Source organism: Chelon labrosus, assembly GCF_963514085.1.
Source record: "Chelon labrosus genome assembly, chromosome: 21".
NCBI lineage: Eukaryota > Metazoa > Chordata > Actinopteri > Mugiliformes > Mugilidae > Chelon > Chelon labrosus.
This window is the reverse complement of record NC_140354.1, coordinates 9,671,239-9,685,256: the sequence shown is the minus strand read 5'-3', so window position 1 is coordinate 9,685,256 and position 14,018 is coordinate 9,671,239. Positions and strand designations below refer to the sequence as shown.

The following is a 14,018-nucleotide window of genomic DNA, read 5'->3' as shown; positions in this document are numbered from 1 at the left end:
CGAAACTCGTGCGGTGAATGCAAAGTAGAAGAGGATATTTAAGTGACATGAGAAGTCCAGCATTTCCACCCACCTTTGAGGCCTTTTCAAACTCCCGCATTGCCTCTGATCAGGACCGGATAAAAGAAAGACGGCATGAGGGCACACAATCAGCCGGTCCTATTCTCTTCTTTTAAAACATTTGCTCTTATCCCCTCCCAAAAAAATAAGGACCCCTCTCCCTCATCTGCGCGCACAATACCAGCGCCACACACCTCAAGTATTCCTTTGAAGCTGTAAGGCCGTCCTCTGCTGCCGTCTCGGGGTCTTATCGTGCCCAAAACCCGATCGGAGTGCAGATAGCGAGAGTTTGCAAACATATATGTGTATACTTCCAAAACCCCTGTGTTATTGAAGCTGCGCCGGGCTCGGGAAGAGGAATGCACTCGTGTGATGGAGCTGACAATAAAGTGGCAGGAGGCATAGAAATTTCACGCGCTGTTTATTTTCTCACTGGAAGCCCTCGTTCACTGGATCTTTCCTCATGTTTTAGCCGTTGACGTTTTGTTGGACGGAGCTGAAATTTGAGGTTTCCCATTGTTTCTTTCGCCCTTAATGTAATTGTATTTTTATCACTCCTCAGTCCGCTTTCGCAGTGTTTACAACCGAAACGGCCCACCGAGATATGCATTTCATGTACCCGCGGCACATAAAAATCTGTTTATACTCCCAGTAAACTTACACACAATTTCATGCTGTGGTTCTTTTTTTTTTCTTTCTTTCTTTCTTTCTTCCAGAGAGGATGAGCGAAAAAATACTCTCATTTTGGTTTCCCTAAGCCCCGTCTCTTTCAAACACATGTTGCCCTGACAAAATTACAGCAATGCCCCGACCTGGAGGGCCTTGAGCGCTCAGAACTTTTTTGATCCGGAGCGGAAATCGCATTCCAGTGTCATGTATAAAAGCTCTGTTTATCCTTTCATTCATTACGCGGAGCGTTTGGCCGGCACATGTACGTCTGAAACATGTGGAGAGCAGCCCCGCCATGTATGCACGGAGACGCTTTATACGGCGGCTTAACGCTCACGCTGCAGATATTATTTCCCGATGAAGGGCAATTTCAGTTGCAGTCTCGCATTCGGGAGCTTTATTCCTCCAATAAAGTGACCCCAGCTTCTACGGTGTGTGTGAAACAGGGCCACTGGATGACAGATGTTTTACACTACCTCGAGGAACTTGGTTAATATCATGGCATGTGGATGCAGATTTTCTTTTTTTTCTTTTTTCTGTGGCTCGAAGCAGAAGCAGGTGTAGTGCCTGTAAACATCCACATCTAAGCAAGAGGCTCATGTGGTATGTTGCGATTAAAACAAGATGTCCAGCGATTGAGTCAGTGGCACGCGGCATGTGCTTATTAGTCAAACCTCGAGGCTCGGCCCTTGGGACCAAAAGACTTTGGAGTAGTTTAATGTAATTAAAGATCCCGTTCAAGCAGGATGAGCCCCCAGAGGTCAGTGGAAGAAGAGTACGTCTTGTGATTCTATCAAAGAATTACCACTTCCTCCTTCCTGTTTGCTTCCTCTCGGCTATACAGCTGCGCACAGATGCCAGCCGGGAAGACCGTTCACCTGAATGCTAATTACAGTCCTGTGTTTTTGGGTAAATTCCTTTTCCTCGCCATCTCTCGTTCTCGCATCCGCTTTATCTTTGTGTTCGTTTCCCACCTCCAAATTCATTCCACTGTTCATCGATGGAAATACAGTATGTTCTCAGCCAATCACATGGCAGCAGCTCAGCGGATTAAAGGGGAATTATCGTTTTTTACAACCTGGACCTTATTTCTGGCATAAAATACGATCGTTTACTCACCGATATAACTTTGGTGTCATTTGGAGTCGTTCGGAAGATATATAGATCCAGCGTATATCCATATAGTGGGAGTGACTGGGGCACCGAAACGCAGCCTCTAAATAACATATTATCTGCCGCGAAACTCGTTCATTTCACCAGTATTTTGTTATCGTACGCTAGTCCATCATAAGTCATCGTCCACAACCTCAGAATCGGACAAACATTCAGCCATGTTGCAAAAAGCGAGCTGTAGCAAATTACAGGTAAACAAGCCGACCATAGCGGGTGTGCGCTCAGAGATGACATCATCTAGGTCAGAAGTTAGGTCAATCTACAGACCCGGGATGATGATAACAGCTAACTCCGGACTCAGCGGGCAATAGCACTAGCGTATCACAACAAAATATTGGTGACAACGAGTTTAGCGGCAGATAATACATAATTTAGAGGCTGCGTTTCGGTGCCCCAGTCACTCCCACTATATGGATATACGCAATGCTCAGCTGGATCTAAATATCTTCCAAACGTCTCCAAATGACACCAAAGTTATATGGGTGAGTAAACAATCGTATTTTATGCCAGAAATAAGGTCCAGATTGTAAAAAACGGCAATTCCCCTTTAAGGCATGTATGACAAGACGATCTGCTGAAGTTCAAACCGAGCATCAGAATTATGAGAAAAGTGGTGATCTGAGTGATTGTAGCATGGTTGTTGGTGACAGGCGGGCTGGTCTGAGTATTTCAGAAACTGCTAATCTGCTGGGGTGTTCACACACAACCATGTCTAGGACATGGTCTGAAAAAGAGAAAATGTGAGCTGCAGTTCTCTGGGCCAAAATTCCTTGTTGATGCCAGAGGAGGATGGCTAGACTGGTTTGAACTGATAGAAAGGCAACATTAACTCAAAGAAGAGTGCCTCTCCTGTCAGCTATGAACAGGAAAAGCTACAATTTGCAAGGGCTCACCAAAATTATTCAATTGAAGGTTGGAAAAAACATTGCCTGGTCTGATGAAAGGATGAATCCATCCTGCCTGGTATAGACAGTTCAGGTGGATATTTGTTTGGCAGTGCCACATACCTAAATGTTGAACATGACAGTGGGTTCATTGAACTCAGATGGTCTCCACAGCAGATCTCAATGCAATAGAGCACATTTGGTTTGTGGAGGAATGGGAGATTCCCATTACGGCATGGCAGCCAATAAATCTGCAGCAGCTGTGTGATGATATCAAGTCAATATGGAGCAAACTCTCTGAGGAATGTTTCCAGCACCGTGTTGATTCTATACCACAAACACTGAAGGCAGCTCTGAAGACAAAAGCAACCCGGTACTAATGAAGTGCACATCTACTGTACACGTTCTCCGTGGCTGTCTTACAGACAAAGTCATCATCACATCAAATGCACCACATTTGCTTTAAATACTCGAGCATTACAGTCGATGAATGTTTGCACTTCCTTCCTTAATCCTCCGGCTGACACTGGAGCTTTCATCTCCCCCTCTGATCTCCCTGCCTTTGAAACGAGCAGCTCAACACCTGCTCGTCCCAGACACTCGAACAGCACGAGAGCCGCCGAGCGTACCCCCACGTCCCTAGCTTTGTTTGAAATTCCACCGTCTGCACCGGGGCCAATAAGCGCCGCGTGTTGAGATATATCAAAAACTTTGCAGAGCAGAGAAAACACAAGGCCCCCCTCGAGCCTGGACACATGGAGGTGGGATTTTTACTCTGCGGTGTTAGGCACATACCTCCGAGATCTGAATCCCAAAACGGGTTGCTGGCATGACAAGGAGGGATATTTAGTGTATCCTTTGAATCCGTAGATGTCAGCAACCAAGCCGCCTGGACTTCATGAACAAACAGACCAGATATCTCTTATTATAAGAGCATTTTTACAAAGTCTACAAATATTCAAGTGAGTTTAACAAGAAAGAAAGAACAGGATTGGATCAGTAAAAAGAATCGATGCGGTTGTTAATGGCCATAGGGAATGAGACCTGTCTGGATGTACGGACCTCTGATAGAGAGATGAAATCATTGTTTGATGTACCACTTTCTCCTGGGTGAACTTTCGCACAGTTTTTCAAGGTACTTGGCAGATAAGTTGTTCCAAGTGTAACTGATCCTGTGGATTCAGGCTGTCTCAGTAGCTTCTGTCTCTTCATGAGATGCCGTGATGTTGAAATAATGGCTCTGACGGGTCCATGCCATCTGCCACAGGACTCCTGTAAATGTGGGTTGGTTGTGGTGTAGATTTTGGACCAGGCAGAAGCCTCTCTGTTTGTATTGTGATGGATAAGAACCAATCAACTAACCTAAAAAGTGTTTAAAACTTTAGTGTGGCGCTGCATAGCTGAGAACAAACTAACTTCACACTTTTAGAGCAAATAGCACCATCAACTGGTAGAATTATGTAACTACAGTCACCAACATTTTCATGAATCAATTTAATTCTGTTGATACTTTAACTCAAAACTGTTAAACATTGCAAATCCTTTGCCAGAGAGAGTTTAACATTAGCATCCCGTATAAATTATTGTCTGAATCTGAACTAGTTTCTGTTCTCGGGTGCGCCTTTATGCCCTTTGCTTCTTCTTGCTGTCCAGCGTGGCCTCCGTCCATCAGCGCCAGGGAGATCCATTAGGCCTTTGTCCGAGAGCACTTCATCCAAGGTGCACACCTTCAGCAGCGGCAAAAACACTTTTACCCTTTCACAGCTCACTTTTTTTGCCCGCCGACCTCTTCTGTGAAGAGAGGGGTGACATTGAAAGCACAGGGGTTTTAATCTGCACCCAGAGCCGTATGGCGCACTGCACGGCTAAATGTTAGAAAGCAACGGGAGACGCACCTTTAGGGACAAACACCAGTGAGCTGCTGAAGATTCAGAAGCGTGACAGTCCTTCTTTTGGTCCATCGTACAAGAACTCATGACCCAGTCCATTGCCACATTTGCCACAGCTGACCTGAGGTATTTTAATGCACGGAGCTCAAATTAAACCACATGATGCTAGAGTAAATATTTTTTTTAATCTGGTTTATTAAAAAAAAAAAATCTAGCAGTGCTTCTTCTGTAGAGGTAATCTACCTTTATGGGTCCCCATGCTTCAGGTTGTTTAGAGACACTGTCCTCGTGGATCGTCTCTGAGAAGGCCGGCCAAGGAGAAGAGTGTTCAAACTTTGACACGCTAGAAAATAACTCATGGCCACATTCAGAGCACACATATATTCCTGAGCACAAAGAGAGAGACGTGGGATTTTATCATCACAAAAGTGGCACCCGTTCCCATCTTGTTCATGCAGCCTCACGCTTAGTTCACCCACTCACCAGGCTGGAAATGATTTTTATATTCCTCCCCACCAGAAAATGAGCAATACGACATTTCACCAGCGCCGGCAGTCTCGGTTTCTCGAAGCCCAGAGTAGTTAATGGTTACAAAGAGCCACCCGCTTGAAGCTGGAAAAAACCTGCATGGCCAAGTGTCAAGTGTCAAGAGCTCAGCGGCTCTTGTGTAATGCCTGAAGTTATTCTCACTACCGCCCCCTAGTGACAACTCTGCACTAAGCAGCACTGCTAATGCAAGGCAATGCCAGTTTTCTCACAAAATATATTTTAAAATATATTTTTATCAGTTAAAATTAAGCAATAGATGTGTATATAATAATGGCAGATGTGGGGGAAAAAAAAAAAACTCTTAAGAATAAGTGAGTCATACTTGTCTCATGTGTCATACAGACATATGCTAATTAAATAAATACAGAGGTCACTGACCCTTTTGATTTAAAATATATATTTATTGAATTTCTTTGCATAGCTGTCATGAACCATATACATAAAGCTTTTCAAGATTATCCCATAAATAAACATTTTTCTTTCTTGGAAATGGTATTATAGTAGTATTGTATAGCCACTTAGTTTCAGGATCCAGCACACGTTGTTGAAAAGAAATATGTTACCTTTGGAAAAGCTTATTTTCACATTTAGTTTTTTTTTTAACATATTTGCTTCAACTTTTAGTAAGAAATTTTGCATAATCATGAGAAGTCTTCGTGTAGTGAGAGAATCTCATCTCATCGTCATTTAGTGTCAGTTGAGGTAAAACTGTTGAGACAGGGAATGTGTGATCTGAGATATGAAACTGGTTGCAGAGAGGTTTATGATTATTGCTAATAAAGGCGTTTGCGACCCGTCCTCCGTTCTTGCTGTCCAGTGAGTCCACCGTTCATCAGAGCCCTGGTGATCCCAGACTGGGCTTTGTACCAGAACCCTTCATTGGCTGTCCACACCTTTAGCAACGGAGAAACTTGTAGTACCGCAGCACTTGCTTGTGAATGCTCACCTTACTGTCCATCAACCTTATCTGTGGAGAGAGGACGAAGACAAGGAGAGGTTGAGATTAAAACACTCACTGGCCACCTTATTAGGTAAACACCAAAGTGAGTATTGTTTAAATGCCACAGTATCTCTGTTGACCATGTCCATCTCTTCATGACCAACGCGCCACGTAAATTCTTCTTAAACTGGCTTCTTGACCACGACAATGAAATCACTGTACTTATATGACTTCCACGGTCACCAGATCTGAATCCAACAGATCACATTTGGGATGTGGTGAATGGGAGATTCACATCATGGATGTGCAGCCGAAAAATCTGCAGCAACTGCGAATCAAATCCGCCAAGGAATGTTTCTAACACCTTGTTGAGTCTATGCCACAGATTAAGGCAGTTCTGAAGACAAAACCATGTCCAACCTGGTTCTGGCAATATTTAACTAATGAACTGTACTGTGAATTAATGTGTATATAACTTCTCTATATTTGTTACTTTTTAATATTGCTAAAAACATATGTGAGTTTACCTGCAATAAATTAGGTATTAATGCATCCTTTTGGCACATATACCAAAATGTATGAATGTCATCAATCTATCGGGTCAGATACCTTTAGGGACGAACTTCAGTGAGCTGCTGAATATTCAGAAGCGCGACAGTCCTTTGGCTGGCCCATCATTCACAAACTCATGGCCCAGTCCATTGCCACACTTCCCACAACGCACCTGCCACAAGACAACATACAAATGATAACGTGGAAAACCTTCACAAGCGTGGGTTTGATCACAGCCAGCTAGCAATATACGAAATTATCAATATCAATCTTGAACTAGTTATTATTTGTTTTTCCCTTTTTTGTTATTTTAAGAATTCAGTTCAATTCATCAGCGGTACCTTGTACGCCCCAGGTCTCTCCTGATGTTTCGACACACTGTCCTCGAGGACGGTCTCCGTGAAGGCCGGCCAGGGTGACGAGTGCTCGTACTTGGAGCGGCTGGAGAACAGCTGGTGATCACACTTGGAGCACACATAAATCCCTGAGGAGCAAAGAAAGGGTGATGAATGCACCTTGTGGCGACATAACTATTTGAATTTTAATACAGTTCTTAAGGTAATCTTCTACAGCCATCTTATTTATTTATTTTAATGATTCCCCTTCACGATCACTTGCCAAAACAGTCCTGCCCAAAATCTTAGTTTCATGAAGTTTATAATATATAATATTCAGTGTGTGTTATAACAGCATGAGAAAGGTGGCAATTCAGTAGTCGTACAAACCAAAGCTGGGATGCAGGCTGTGTTATTTTAAACTAGTGCTGAATCCCACAACCTTCCTGAAGCTAAGATTTCGTGCAGAGCTGATACATTAGAAAATTTTCACTAGTGTACCTAAAGAACTGGCAAGTGTGTGTATAACATATATAAATTTTCAAAGATAAAGTTGCATTTGAAATTCTTTAAGAACGTGGTTTAAAACCGTCTCATTTGTTTAGCTGCATCCCGTTTTGTAACTGCGTTGTTGTGTAACCTGAACATGTATTACAAAAGTTTACTAGCTTTTGTAACTAACAAAGTTTTTCCTTAATTTTTATTTCATTTCAGTGGCAGCAAAATTACTTTTCTATAACTCCGTCAAGCATTCCCAAAGGTTGACACCATATACGGGGATGAATTATTTAGCGCAACCTACTCGCAGGTGTTTCATAAGTTATGTTGTCTTCAACTGTTAGCAAACGGCGGCTAGCTGGCTAACGAGCTTTTAAACTTCTCCTACGCCGTCTCGCAACAAGACCCGTTTGAAAAAAAAGCGAGAGAAGTCAAAGCAGTGGGCGTACCTGGTTTGAAGTGATCTTTAAAGACCTCGCCGCCGAAGAAGGAACAAAAAGACATGGCTTTTGACTTGTTTTAATCCTCTTCTCTGTATGGTCACGGATGAGTTGTAAACTTCCGCTGTAATAACCAGGACTTCCGGTTTGAGTTCCGGACTTTCAAAATTCAACCAGTAAAAGTATCGAAGTGTTTCCTCGACACAGTTTATATACGTTTTCCTAAAAAAATATTATGAATGAAACATTATACCGCCATAAAAACAAAAAAAAAGTAATTGTATTGACTCATAATGAATAGAAATTTCCCATGCTTTTATTTTCCCATGTATTTCAATGACACAGCGTTAGCGTTATTAGTACTATTAGACATCTACTTTTAATTCCATTGACTCTTTGACACTGACTTTATGTTCATGAACTAATATTCTGTTCCTCTACATACAGCTGAATTTACACATTCCTGCAACATAGACTAAAACTGAAACGCGTGTTCTGACGCTTTTATTCTGAAAGAGTCAAACCGGACGCAATGTTGTGGTTTCTCTCACACAGCCGACTACAGCACTAACAGGTCTCAGCTAGCTGAGTTCATCCTGTTGTTATCCCGCTGTCGCCATAGATATTTTTGCACCGTACCTCTCCCCTGGGACTCTGGACATGGACGCCACGATGTTTCAGCTGCGGTCGTTTGTTCACCACCGGATGTACGCCGCAGCGGAGGAGATCCTCGGAGAGGTGGAGAAAACCATAACGTTAGCCGTGTGCGAAGTTAGTCGCTCTAAAGAGGAGGCTGAAAGTCTGCGATGCCAGCCGGGCTTCTTGCAGAATAAACCAGGTTTGGGACGCAGCTTTCATGTGTTGGTACCGCGGCGTTTAGGTGCACGTGTTCAATTAGTGGCAGCTGGAGGAGTAGCTTTATAGCTAGTGTGTCTCGCTCTCCTTTCACGCATGCGCGCACGTACACAATCGCAGGAGTCACACATCTGCGGTTTAACTATTTAAGCGTTTTACAAGTTGAGAAGCAAGAAAGTTTTCATATTTAAAGTCCGGCAAAATTATTTAATTAACCCTGTAAAGCCTGACATGAAATAACAGTCTGAAAACTTTTATTTAAATCACAAAAAAAGCATTTATGGAAATTTACTGACTGCCATTGTCTTAAATTTTAGAACAAACCAAAAGAAAAAAAATACAAAACATTACAAACATTACTACTGACAGCAGAGCAGGGGGCTGGATGTATCCATGCCCCCCTGTATACATCCAGGTGACAAATTTTTCAGGAAAGTCACAGAAAAAAAAGTCACAGACTCTAATATTTTGTTGGACCACCTTTAGCTTTGATTACAGCACGCATTCGCTGTTGTATTGTTTCGATAAGCTTCTGCAATGTCACCAGATTTATTTCCATCCAGTGTTGCATTCATTTTTCACCAGTATCTTGTATTGATGATGGGAGAGTCTGACCACTGCACAAAGCCTTCTCCAGCACGTCCCAAAGATTCTCAATGGGGTTAAGGTCTGGACTCTGTGCTGGCCAATCCATGTGTGAAAATGATGTCTCATGCTCCCTGAACCACTCTTTCACAATTTGAAAGAGTGGTTCATGAATCCTGGCATTGTCATCTTGGAATATGCCCGTGCCATCAGGGAAGAAAAAAATCCACTGATGGAATAAGCTGGTCATTCAGTATATTCAGGTAGTCAGCTGACCTCATTCTTTGGACACATAATGTTGCTGAACCTAGACCTGACCAACTGCAGCAACCCCAGATCATAGCACTGCCCCCACAGGCTTGTACAGTAGACATTAGGCATGATGGGTGCATCACTTCATCTGCCTCTCTTCTTACCCTGATGCCCCCATCACTCTGGAACAGGGTAAATCTGGACTCGTCAGACCACATGACCTTCTTCCATTGCTCCAGAGTCCAATCTTTATGCTCCCTAGCAAATTGGAGCCTTTTTTTCCAGTTAGCTTCACTGATTAGTGTTTTTCTTAAGGCTACACAGCTGTTCAGTCCAAATCCCTTGAGTTCCCTCCACATTGTACGTGTGGAAATACTCTTACTTTCACTATTAAACATAGCCCTGAGTTCTAGTGATCACTGTGATCACGATCAATCAGGACTTTTGTCCGACCACATTTCCTCCTGGAAGACGACCACTATCCTTCCAGTTTTTAATAATGCGTTGGACAGTTCTTAACCCAATTTTACTATCTTCTGCAATCTCCTTAGATGTTTTCTCTGCTTGATGCATGCCAATGATTTGACCCTTCTCAAACAGACTAACATCTTTTCCACAACCACAGGATGTGTCTTTCAACATGGTTGTTTAAGAAATGAGAAGCTACTCATTGCATCAGTTGGGGTTAAATAACTTGTTGCCAGCTGAAAGATAATCACCCATGCAGTAATTATCCAATAGGAGGCTCGTACCTATTTGCTTAGTTAAAGAGACTTTGTTTTTGGCCAGGCAGTGTGTGTTCTCCAGTATTAAATATGACACACTGGGTGTTAGAAAGGAAAAAAAAAGAAAAAAAAACTTTCTGATAGGTGTCTTTTTGTGAATATTTTATTTGCAGCAGGCAGACTACCACTGAGCAGAAGCAGCATGGAACTTGGAGCCAAATGTGACACCCCAGCGCTGCAGGAAATCCAACCACCCACAACACCAGAGGAGTCAAGCTTCAGCCTGAGTTCCAGCCTACCGGGACCCTCTAAATTGACAACAGACCTGGACAGTAATACCTGGAACTACAGCTCGGTGGAGACAGATTTCAAGATATCTAAGATAAAACAGGAGGAGATGGAATCAGGCGAAGAGAGTCAAACACCAAACATTGCTTTTCTTTCTACTGAAAGTGTGAAAGCTGAGCAAGATCAGACACAAGTGTCACATGAAATGCAGCCGGTTTCTACAGACGACTCATCAGTTCATAGTGAGCTCAGAGAAAGGGATGCAGAGTTGTTGAACAGCGAAGGAGAACAGTTGAAAGCAATGAAATTGCCTCGTGAGAATCAAAAAAGCCAAAAAGACCGCAGTTTTTGCCATTTGTGTGGCAAGGGATTTCACTACATCGGCTCTTTGATGAAGCATATAAAAACACATGAAAGCCAGACTGATTGTAGTTTTTGTGGGATGATACACCAGTCTACAAAAGAGCTGATAAATCATTTGAAAGGTTGTCACAGCAAATCACATTTTTGTGGTGATTGTGGAAAGACTTTCAGCAACAACCGTCGTCTCCAACTCCATAGAAAAATACACAGTGGCATAAGGGACTTTGTGTGTCAGGAATGTGGCAAAACATTTCACCGCAGAGAGCATCTCATTGTGCACGTGAGGACCCATTCTGGGGAGAAACCGTATCACTGTGAAATTTGTGGAAAAGCGTTCAGCCAGAGCCAGAACCTTACAATTCACAAACGAGGTCATTCCGGAGAGAAACCGTACCAGTGTGGACTGTGCGGCAAACTTTTTAACACAAGCAGTCACCGCAAGACGCACATGAGATACCATACAGGTGAAAAACCGTACCCATGCGATGTTTGCGGTAAACGTTTTCGCCAAAGTGGACAGATGACGAGACACAGGACCACACATACAGGAGAGAGGCCCTACGCCTGTCATGTCTGTGGTATGAGATACAGGTTTGCCCCTAATCTTAGGGTGCACTTGCAAACTCACGGACAGGCAGCCACTGAATGAAAACTGAAATTTACCACCCCAGAATGTGAAATCATATGTAAGTTGTTGATTGTGGTTGATTCAAAATATGTCATGTAGCTGCTGGCATCTGGCAAACACTGAGACAGTACCAAAACTGAAGTCATATTTTCCTTGCCATGTAACTCGCTGAAGTTAATGGACTGATTAGATGCTTTTTACACCTATGTTAAAGGCCACAACACAAAATTCTACATGCTAGCTTGGAAACCAACCCAAAGATTTGGGAGTAGTGGAGTAGTGGTTAGAGGTCCAGCTTGGGACCGAGGGGTCCCAAGTTCACCTCCCACCATGTCCATGGCTGAGGTGCCCTGAGCAAGCATCTAACCCAACCCCCAAATTGCTCCCCGGGCGTGGTCCTTAGAGACTGCAGACCACTGCTCCGACTGTAAACACTACTGTGTGAACAACTGGATGGATCAAAATGCAGAGAGATAATTTCCCCTTGTGGCATCAATACAGTATCAATCCCCCACCCACAACATTGTTGTGCGGGAATTTCGGTCTGGAGTCACTCCATTCGGAATTCACTATGCCTAGTGAAGATCTGAAGGTCCAGTCAAATCAAATTGTTTGGTGGACAGAAGAGTAATGGTGACACATTCACACGTATCATCTGCGCACTGTTAAGTTGCTTTTGCCCACAGCAAAGTTGGACTAGCAAGGTGTGTAGATTCTGCAACCGCTTCTGTCGTAAAAGATATCGATATGAACAGTTACCAGGCATTTGGTGAGAAGCATACAACAATTCATTGCTCTGCTTTGTTGTAGGACTGTCCAGTTGCAGTCTGTATTGGTTCAGGATCCTACATGGCAATGAGTCATAATCGGTTCCCAACGGAGCGACTCCAGACCAACTTTTAGCCACAAAAATGTTGTGAGCGGGGGGAGTTCAGGCTGGCTTCCAGGCTGTAACATCTGGGGGTATATTGTGTAAATCCATAAAGAGATTCATATTACAGTTGCAAAGAATGCACCAAATGACAGACTATTGTTTTTAAATGCTGATTTCCAGTGTAGCACAAGGATTGTCAAAGATCATTTAATAACACAACCTGACAGACTTTTGTATTTTTGTATATCTTTTGATGTCTCAAGTTCTGACACTAATCAAAACTGCATTAAGAAAGGAAGCGGCTGCATGTAGCACCTCCCCCCGTTATTGCATAACTGTGACAATGTGAATGTTCTGTTGTACCTCTACGTTTGTTTCATTTTGAAAGGGGCTTGAAGAATTCTGTTCTCAAAATAACTGCAGGAGCTACATATGTTCAGAAATTCTTTCAGTGTCCTGTTCTCCTTGGTTTAGGCTGCTGAAGTACTTGCCTGGTTAGTACTTGGATCCCTGTAGGTAAACACATCTGCAGATGTTCTTCTTTCACGTTTCATTTATGTATTTTGGCGTATTGTTCTGTAATGTTCCTGTGCATTGACCAAATTTTCAGATGGTCCACAATAAAGTTTAATACCCTGTCATATCAAATTAACAGTCACTTGTTTATCATTTTCGTTGGTCTAAAACATCTGAATTTACCTACGTAGAAAACTGAAGAATATACTGAATAACACAAACTGAAGTCTGCTTTTGAGTTAATATTTGAAATCATGACTTGCAGATTACAAGAAGTTGATTTCTTGTTGGTTTTTAATTGAAACTTGGAATGTTTTGTCTTTGTTTCCGTGTTTTCATTAATGTGCTATCGAATTGTGGTTATGGAGCTACAGTTTCACGCATTTGACCGATCAGGTAAGCGGAGTTTATTGCTTTTAATCTTAGGGCCTCCCAAGATCAGCCACAGCCATCAGTAGAAAATGATTTTCTCCCATGTCATTCTACGAAAGCTAAACCACATTATCAAATAAGGACGGCTGATTCAAATGTAAGTGGAGAAAGATTTCTACTTCTGCAGCTTTTCCAACAGGAGGCAGCAGAGGCAACACAATGAGTCTTAACCAGTCAGGCTCACATCACTGAAAAGTTATTTACTTCACGATAACCAGTGTTGCATTACTGCCACAACTCTGGCTGACATGTAACCTCATGTAACCATCGTTTCCGTTGGTCTGATGTTGCTGAGGCGAGAGTGCTGGATGAAACATGTCGGAGAAAACGCTTGGCAAAGGAGCATGGCTTAATAAATTGCCTGTTATTTTGACAGGCTCTTTAAAATAAAAATAAAAAAAGCACTTTTTAAGGTGCAAAGAAAAGACATTTAGCTTGCTGGTTAAGCGAAAATAGCCAACGAAACTGAGCATGCAAAAAACATTCATAGGTCATGATTTTTTAAAGTCAG

General features: G+C 42.7%; 2 protein-coding genes and 1 pseudogene across 3 annotated transcripts; 1 reads left to right on the top strand and 2 right to left on the bottom strand.

Moving 5' to 3' along the window:
- Window positions 1-1,563: 1,563 nt before the first annotated feature.
- LOC311506611 (methionine-R-sulfoxide reductase B1-A-like) lies at window positions 1,564-5,213 on the bottom strand (annotated as a pseudogene). The gene is made up of 4 exons (XR_014699898.1): window positions 5,159-5,213; window positions 4,919-5,061; window positions 4,682-4,796; window positions 1,564-4,577 (listed from the first exon to the last, which is right to left on the bottom strand). The product of XR_014699898.1 is annotated as a methionine-R-sulfoxide reductase B1-A-like (transcript).
- A 386-nt stretch (window positions 5,214-5,599) lies between these two features.
- LOC311506609 (methionine-R-sulfoxide reductase B1-A-like) lies at window positions 5,600-8,733 on the bottom strand. Its single transcript, XM_084570634.1, has 5 exons — window positions 8,629-8,733; window positions 7,999-8,211; window positions 7,058-7,200; window positions 6,774-6,888; window positions 5,600-6,191 (listed from the first exon to the last, which is right to left on the bottom strand). The coding sequence occupies exons 2-5, from the start codon at window positions 8,051-8,053 to the stop codon at window positions 6,172-6,174; spliced, it is 333 nt and encodes a 110-aa protein (XP_084426760.1). The 5' UTR covers window positions 8,054-8,211; window positions 8,629-8,733; the 3' UTR covers window positions 5,600-6,171.
- Window positions 8,650-13,287, top strand: LOC311506608 (uncharacterized protein; the record flags this gene model as incomplete). The annotated part of the gene is made up of 2 exons (XM_084570633.1): window positions 8,650-8,827; window positions 10,580-13,287. 2 exons carry the CDS (start codon window positions 8,650-8,652, stop codon window positions 11,704-11,706), a joined length of 1,305 nt encoding a protein of 434 aa, XP_084426759.1. The 3' UTR covers window positions 11,707-13,287.
- Between the last annotated feature and the right edge of the window lie 731 nt (window positions 13,288-14,018).